Source organism: Ictidomys tridecemlineatus, chromosome 3 (assembly GCF_052094955.1).
Source record: "Ictidomys tridecemlineatus isolate mIctTri1 chromosome 3, mIctTri1.hap1, whole genome shotgun sequence".
NCBI lineage: Eukaryota > Metazoa > Chordata > Mammalia > Rodentia > Sciuridae > Ictidomys > Ictidomys tridecemlineatus.
In genome coordinates this window covers 129766667-129775270 of record NC_135479.1, presented here as the reverse complement: position 1 = coordinate 129775270, position 8604 = coordinate 129766667, and the positions used below count along the sequence as shown (strand labels likewise).

Here is an 8604-nt window from a genome sequence, read left to right as displayed (position 1 = left end):
ATTAATTAAAAAATAAACATTTTAAAGATGTAATTAATTATTTTACTTCTTTATGTTTCTTGCTTTGGTATCATTCACAGAAATGTTTCTTTGGATTCACAGGAATTTAGCAAGGAATGCCACTAATAACAAAAGTGAAATCATTAATCATCACCACCATTTATTGAATATTTACTATGATTCAGACATTTCACATATATTATCCTATTTAATCTTCACAGCAAACCTGTGAAGTAATTATAATTTCCACTCTGGAAAATTCCACAGAAACCAAGGCTCAAGAAGACAAAGTAACTTGCCCATAGTCACATAACCTGCAGGTGTTGGAGCTGGATTTCAGGCATTCTGCTATGAACAAAATCTGTACTTCATAAGGCAGTGGACCTGGATCCACACCCCAACTCCACCATGCCAGCTGCTAGATGAACCACCCTGTGCTTGTCCTGTCACCTCTCTTCATTTCACCTATAAAGTCTGTTGAACAATACCTCCCTCACAGAGTTGTTGAGGAATTTAAATGAAATAAAATTATATAATATGCCTGGGACCAAAAGACAGTCCACCTGAGAGAGTCAGCCTACCAGGCCTCTTTGCTTCTCCCTCTCTCCTCCCTGCGGGGGCTCAAGCACCAGAGCACTAGGACCAGCAAGGGAAGGGGCAAAGTGGCATGGGGAAGCAGATGGCCACAGGGAGGTGCAGAGGTTGAAACCCTAGACCCAGCAGATCTCAGTAAGTAGCACAGTGCGATGGCTGAAGGGCCACAGCCTACAAAGGCCACGCCCTGGGAGTGGTGTAGGTGTCCCAGGAAGAATATTCCTTCTGTGTGTGGGAGGCAGAGCAGGGCTCCTGGGGTGCTGTCTCTTTCTCTGTGTGGCTCAGAGGCTTGTGAGGACAGCTGGTGACAGTGCAGCTCATGTGCAGCTGCTGTCCTGTCAGTCTGCCTCTACATACTCACTGATACCATGGGAACCCTTGAGGGGCACCTGCAGGTTGCAGCATTCTTCCTCTTCTATGCACTCTACTATTCAGTGCTAGTGTCCCTGGCTCTGCTACGGGGACAGAGGGTCCTCAAGCCACCTCTTCCTCCAAAGGAAAAACAAGGACACAGGCTGTGGCAGCGGTTACCACTGGAAGGAATAATGAAGGTGATGTTTACTTTCACTGGCATCTTAACTGAGTTCTTCTACCCACCAGGGATAAACCGGATGAAGATGGTGGACTGGGAGGACCCCCAGAGGCCATTCATGTTCACGGACGCCTGGCACCACATTACCATGTACTTTTTCTTCATGCTCAGCGGCGTGGTGGACATTGTCAGCCAGCTGTGTCTGGTTCAGCAGATCAGGAAGCTGGAGCAAGCCACTGAGGCCGTGGCCTTCTATGTGCTGGTGCTGCTGATGATAGCCCACCTTGAGAATAAGAGTACCCTGGAGATCCGGGTGCACGTTCTGTTCCTGGTGCCCACCTTCCTGGTAGCCCTGGTGCTCAACATCCAGGTCTGGGTCCCTGACCAGCCTTCACTCTGGGTGCTCAAGAACTGGATGTTAATGGTGCTCAGCACTTGGATGCTGCAGTTATCTGTGGTGATGTACAGTCCTCCTTCTGGACAACCCTGGAAGGCAGACAACCCCAAGGACATGACTTTCCTTTCCATCTTCTTCTGCTGGCACCTGGGCTTAGGGGCTGCTCTGCTGGCTGCTATCTATGGCCTCTGCAGCCTCTGGCATCACCACTGCTCCTCCTGGACAGCGACCCTGGATCCCAGTTACCAGCTGTGCCCCACAGAATCCAATGGTGGAGAGCTAGACAAGCTCAGAGCAGAGGCCATGCTGTAGGATATAGGTATCTAGGTACTGAAATTGTCTTTCTCTCATGCATATTGTAATGAGAACTTCAAGGCAGGCCACTGCATGGATAGCACAGAAATGTCCTAGAATCTAAAGTATGGCTTTCCATCCCAGGATCCATCTTCCTTGTTCTGAAATAAACCTTTCAGCCCCAAGAATGGCTTCTTACCTATCACTCTGTTCTCCCCAGGTGAGTCCCTTGGCTGTTCCATTATTCATATGGTTCCTGGCCATGCACACCTATGAAGTGTGAACAAGCAGTAGTGCTTCTTTCTAATAGTTTTTGGGATTCAAGCGGGGGGAATGTGAAGTGAGGAAATAGGAAACAGGTGAAGGAGGGTGAGTGGGGGTCTGGGGAGGATTCAGGTGTGTGCCTATAGTGGAATCGTTTCAATGGGTGAAAGACAGAGGGGTCTGTTTCTGCACAATGGTGAGATGTTTTCTTCCTTTCTCTATTTTTTTAATTCACATTAAGTGTAGCAGGATAAATAACTTGTATGTCTTTTTTTTTTTTTTAACCTAAACTAAATGAGGCTACTTCTGTCTCCTGAGAGAGTAAGGGATGAGAGGTCAGTGGCAAGGAGGAAGCAGGGATGATCAAATTAGCATAGTCTCAAGTGGTGAGGGGAGAAAAGGTCAAGGAGGAATTCCCAAAGGATTAAGATGATTTAAATGTAACTTTTTTTCTTTTTGCTGTGATGTAAAACAACTTTATTATTCCAAATCCTTCAGTAAAGTCTCTTACACATATTATGCCTTGTGTGAATGATTCTGGGGAGAAACCAGAGAAAAGGCCCAGATTTGAACTGGGGGGAACCGAGGGGGAAGGACTGCCATTAAACAGTGTCACTGATCTCCTTGTTCTGAAGATGCAAGAACTCAGAGCTCAGAGAGAACCTGCAGATGTCTGCACCCTGGGATTTCTAGAAAATTTTAGTCCATCATGGAACTCTCCTGGAATGAGACACAAGTAAATCCACATATTTGGTGAAATATCTGAAAGAAAACAATCTGCTTCTAATAACATGAGTCAGCTTAGGCATCCCTCGAGACTAAAACACTCAAGGTCACTCCAGGTGAATTGGGCTGCACGAAATAATCACACAAGAGACATAGATACCTTTTTCTTTGGGTCCTGTGATGGCTCCTCTGACCTTAAGGGTCCATGAAAAGAGAGAGAGAGCGAGCACGTGCTGAACCCTTTTATTGGGGAGAAGCCATTCAAATGAGGCAAGGGGTCAGGTCTCAGGGGATTGAGTCTAGCTTCGTGATGTCTGCTGTCAGCATGTTGACTGACATCTAGGAAGGCCACACCCAAAGGCAGAACAAGAGAAGGGGACATACAAAGGGAGTTTCTATGGAACATTCTATCCCAAACAGGGCAAAGGGGTAGGATTACATGCCACGGGGTATGGGGGGGTGGGGGGGTAGTGATGAGGAACTTGTGTACACTGATACAGCAGGAGTGGGAGCCATTTATTATAGGACAGGAGGGGTATATATACATTCCACACAGCTTATCCTAATTAACATAAACTAGATACAGCAGTCAACCAATAAGGAATCTCCACACTTAATGGCTCGCTAGCTTACTTCACAAACCACTGCCTCTGGCAAAATGCCAGGAGCCATCTTGACTTGTTTACAGACCCTAACAATTACAAAGGAAAAAGTGAGTGTAGCTCCTGAAGACATGCCCTCAACTTCCGGGGCTGAGACAACACTCAGGTGACCATGAAATGTAGCGATGGGTCAGAGCCTAATGCTTCAGGAGGGAAGTCATGGGTCTTCAGAGTGGCTCCCCACAACACAGTATTTGGAAATCGGAATAAAGGGATGGGAAGAAGGGAGGAGATGCTGGCCAGAGATGTGAAGAAAGAGTCATAGAGAAAATACCCACTATGAAGCTGCTGCAGTCACACCTCTCCCCATGTAGCCAGAAGTGGTGTCCTTGAAGAATGGAGAGCTTCAAGAAGCAGAAGAGGCAGGCTGCACACTGTCCTTGGAAAAATACCACTAGACACCCTCTAAAGAAACAGCACCCTGGGCTAGGGTTGTGGCTCAGCCGTAGAGCACTTGCCTAGCATGTGCAAGGCTCCGGGTTTGATCTTCAGCCCCACATAAAAATAAAGACATTGTGTCTAACTACAACTAAAAAATAAATATTAAAAAAAAAGAAAAGAAAAGAAACAGCGTTTAAGGGCATAGACCACAGTCCCTGGAGACTTGGTCAAGGGTTAATTTTGGAGAAGGGAAGCAAGGGACAGGAAAGAGGAAGGCCAAGATTCAATAGCCCACACAGGCAAGGCTTGGGCAGGGAGACTGGATTTTATTTTATTTATTTTTTTAGGGTGCATGAATCATTTTTATGTATATATATTTATAATGCAGATTGAGATTAAAACCAAAAAGTACCACTCAAACTGGCACAATGATTAAAATAGGGATAAATTTGATAAAATAAGGGAGTTACTCAAGCACCAAAAACTGCAAAATGCTGTTAAAAAAATCTTTAAAAATGAAATAAATGGAGGTACATTCTTTGTTCATTGGTCAGAAGGCCCAGCATTGTGAAGACGCCAGTTCTCCATAAACTGAACAATATATTCAAAGCAATCCTTATATAAAAAAATATTTCATAAAATTTGACACGCTGATTCTAAATTCATATGGAAATGAAACGTATCTAAATAACAACAACAGCAAAAAGCCTTTGAAAAAGAAGTAGAAAAGTTTACAAATCTACAGTGTATTATTCTGTTATCACACTGCATCATAGACCGAGCAACTTAAAAACAACAGAAATTTACTTCTCAACGTTAATGGAGGCTGGAAGTCGGAGATGGGGTGTGATCTTGGTCAGTTCTGTTTAGGGCCCTCTTCCATGTTATAGATTGTTGATGTTCTGTTATAGCCTTAGAGAGCACAAGGAGTGCAAGGTAGCTCTTCGGCCTCTTCTTATGAGAGGACTGATCCATCTGTGAAGGCTCCATCTTTGTGTCTGTATCATTTTCCAAGGGCCCATCTTGTTACTATCACATTGGAGATTAGATGTCAATATATGAATTTCTGGGGGGAGACACAATCTATAGCATATAGTAATCAGAACAATATGTTTTTGATGTAAAGATAGAAAAAATACATCAATGGAACATGAAGAAGTCCAGAAGTAGATCTCCACTGTACATGAACAATGGATTTTTTTTTTTTTTTGGTAAAAATATGATCAGGTGTAGCTGAGGGGCTGTGCTTGCACGTCAGGGCATACCTTCATTATGCAGCCTGGGGTTTGTCAAGTCTGCCTTTGCCTTCACTTTCTAGTACTGCAGAGCCACGAGTGCCTCCAGAGATGAGAGCCTGGGCCTCCTTGAGACTGGATTTTAGAGGAAGGAAAATGTGTCTTCCTGAAGCAGGAACCAAGCCAGCCCCAACCTCCTCCTCAGGGAGTCAGGCACCAACTCAGGGAGAGGCCAGCACTCTTCTTTCTGACTCACCCCAAAAAGCCCAGAAGCAGAACCAGATTAACAAGATTTATGAAACTTAAGCTTCAAGTCCTCTCAGTTTACACGTCCTGTTAAAAGCCCTGGGAAGGTCTTCACATGATCGCACATCACTGAAGATTTGCAAAAGTGAGATTGTTTGGTATTCTTTTTCCTAAAGATGATTCTCCAAATTTGTATTAGCTTTAGGCTCCACTAAACCTGGCTCTGTCACTTCTAGAGACTTGATGCAGATTTACTTTCAAGGTGCCTCACCTGCCAGTAGAACATTCTTGAGTTGGTTGGTTGTTTGATCTGTTAAGGTTCTTCCTTCTTCAACTTGGGAAGAAGAAGCTTAAAATGTTAATGACATCACACACTGGCTGAAAATCACCTTCAGTCAAGAAATGTCAATGGAGGAGGGCTGAGGATGTAACTCAGAAGTAGAGCACTTGGCTAGCACACACAGAGGCCCTCGGGTCCATCACAAAACAAACAATTGTAAGTGAGTGTTACTAGATCCTAGGAATTAGAGGCTCAAAAGACCTGTGGTTAGGGGAGGAGGTGGGAATGAGTTACACTGGCTGGTCCTAGTCACTTTCTTTGTCCTGGGCACAGGGGTTGTTGTCTGCACATCTGGTCCTTGCTTAGTTGATTAATCAGTGTTCCCCAAAGAAAATAGGATGGATAGATACAGACCTACAGACAGACAGATGACAGACAGACAGATGATAGATAGACACTTTAAGAAATTGGCTCATAACATTGCAAGGTACTGGCATGACCAAAATCTGCAGGGAAGACCTGTTGGCCAAGACCCAAGGAAAAGTTAATGTTGTAGCCTTGAGTCTGAAGGCAGCCTGGAAACAGAACTTTCTCATCAGGGAACATCAGTCTTCAGATCTTCAATTGGATTAGGGGGAGATGTGGGATCGGGAAGAATGGAAGTACTTTGGATTAGACAAAGAGGAATGAAGGGAAGGAAGTGCAGAATGGGACATAACTTTCATATGTTCATGTATGATTACATGACCAGTGTAACTCCACATCATGTATAACTACAAGAATGGGATCCTAAATAGAGTAAGTTATACTCCAAGCATGTAAAATACACTCCATTGTCATGTATATTTAAAAGAATTTTTAATTTTAAAAAAATTTTAAAAAGATCTTCAATTGGTTGCAGGAGGCTTATGAATATTATAGAGGGTAATCTTCTTACTCAAAGTCCACTAATTTAAATGTTAATCACATATTTGAAAAATACCTTCACAGCAACATCTAAACTGATGTGTGACCAAAGAACTGGGAAGCACAGCCCTAGCAGAGTTGGCAAAAAATTAACCATCATACCCTGCATCATATCAGCACATGGCCACTTGGATGTGATTTATATCAACTGTGTTTATTATAATTTTTGGAGACTTTCCAAAACAATAAACTCCAACTACATATTCCTAGCTGGTCATCTCCCTTTCCACCACCACATTCTCTCTAATGGGAGAGAGGTATGGGTGTGCAGATAAGTGGCAATTATTTTTAAAGATTAAGAAATCAACATTTAGAGGGTTTTAAAAGGTTTTATTAATGTTTTACATTTTACACATCTTAGAAAATATTGAAAAGTATTTTGAAATCTACCTTGTGCTCCCATCCCCAACACTTACTATCTGGGAGAGCCAAAAGGGTGGGAAGTTATTTCAGTCACAGGGTGGATGTTAGGATTTACAACAAAGGTGAGGCCTTTCCTAATGGTGAGGAGCCCAGGCTATGCTTGGTGAACAGTCAAGAGGTTTAGAGGTGAAGATCCTAAAGATGAAGAAATCAAGAACTGGGAGACTAGTGTGTGGGAAGGAGTTGTAAAGGGACAATGACATGCCAAGAAGATGGCAACCTTAGACCAAAGGAGAATCCCTGTTTTTAGGGGAGATCATAATGCACCAAGGACTTTCAGAAGACAGGAATCATAGATAGCATGACTTTCCAAAGAGGAATTGATCAGGGTTAAGCAGAGATGGTAACATTATTCAAAGAAAAAAACGGAGACCAGTTAATTAGCAAAATTTACTCAAGCAAGAACAAAGGGTTCTAGAACCAGGAAGCATTCAGGATCAAAGATGATTCACAACGCAACCTGGAACTATATATATTTATAGCTAGAGAAAAAGAGTTGACATACCAAAACAACCTAATTGGTTGCAGTTGGCAATTACCTTCTATGGTCATATTTTGGCAGTATTCAACCTCTGATTGGCTGTTAAATTTAAGTGCTATGATTGGTTAAGACTCAGTTACTTGGTTACAAAGGTATATGCTTAGGTTAGGTTACAATTTTTTAACATCAAGTAAGTCGCAGATCATTACAAAGGGAAGCCACTGTTAAGCCAAAATTATTTGTTCAAGTGCAAATTTGTTTTAGTTAATTAATATTCATCTCTCAGAGGTATCAAGAGAAATAAATGAAGCACTGTGTATACAACACTTGATAGAGAGCATGATGTACAGTAGATGCTCCATAAGTATTAGTTCAGAGACTGAATATACAGACAAATAATGACCAAACCCTAACATAAAAATAGAATTCTTATCCATAATCTGCAACAACCAGCCCAGAAAACCAACTCCTTATCAATCATAGCCAGCCCAGAAGCAAGCCTGCTACCTAAAACTTATACAAGTCATAGACTTATAGAAAGTCACCTAGCCATCTCTAGTATCAAGTTTAGGAAACCAAACAATAACCTCCACAATTAGTTCCAAACAGTGAGGACTTAATTAATAATAACTAACAATTTTCTTAATCTTTGCACCATTTCCAACTTAGGACCAACCAAAGAAAGTCAATTAGGCACCCTAACCAACCATATAGGAGACTCTTTACTAGTTAACCTGCCTATAGCTTCCTCATGCCAATGGATTGCAATCAGGGTGACTGAAGCCTTCCCTTTTTCCTACTCCTCTGCCCACCTTCTAGTCTCTGCCAAAATGCATGCTGACTTGATGGTGGCTGACTCCCTTGTTGCAGCAAACTTCATATAAATAACTTTTGCTTATTCTCATTTGGCTGGTCTTATTTCTAATTTAATAAATTCTTACATTAATTCACCCAAGGAGTTACTCAATGTTTATTATCTATCAATTGCATAGAGTTTTGCCCTAAGAATAATGAATTTGAGACAGAGCAGGGAGGGCCCTGATTTCCCCCACCAAGGTTTCCTCCTTGACACAAGATGACTTCAAAAAACTTTTTTCCACCAATGACCAGGTTTAGGAGCTGC

General features: G+C 42.5%; 1 protein-coding gene across 1 annotated transcript; it reads left to right on the top strand.

The window, feature by feature from the left end:
- Positions 1 to 571: 571 nt before the first annotated feature.
- On the top strand, positions 572 to 2597 carry LOC101967970 (transmembrane epididymal protein 1A). Its single transcript, XM_005331071.3, has one exon. It carries the CDS (start codon positions 963 to 965, stop codon positions 1833 to 1835), a length of 873 nt encoding a protein of 290 aa, XP_005331128.2. The 5' UTR covers positions 572 to 962; the 3' UTR covers positions 1836 to 2597.
- The last annotated feature ends 6007 nt before the right edge of the window (positions 2598 to 8604 follow it).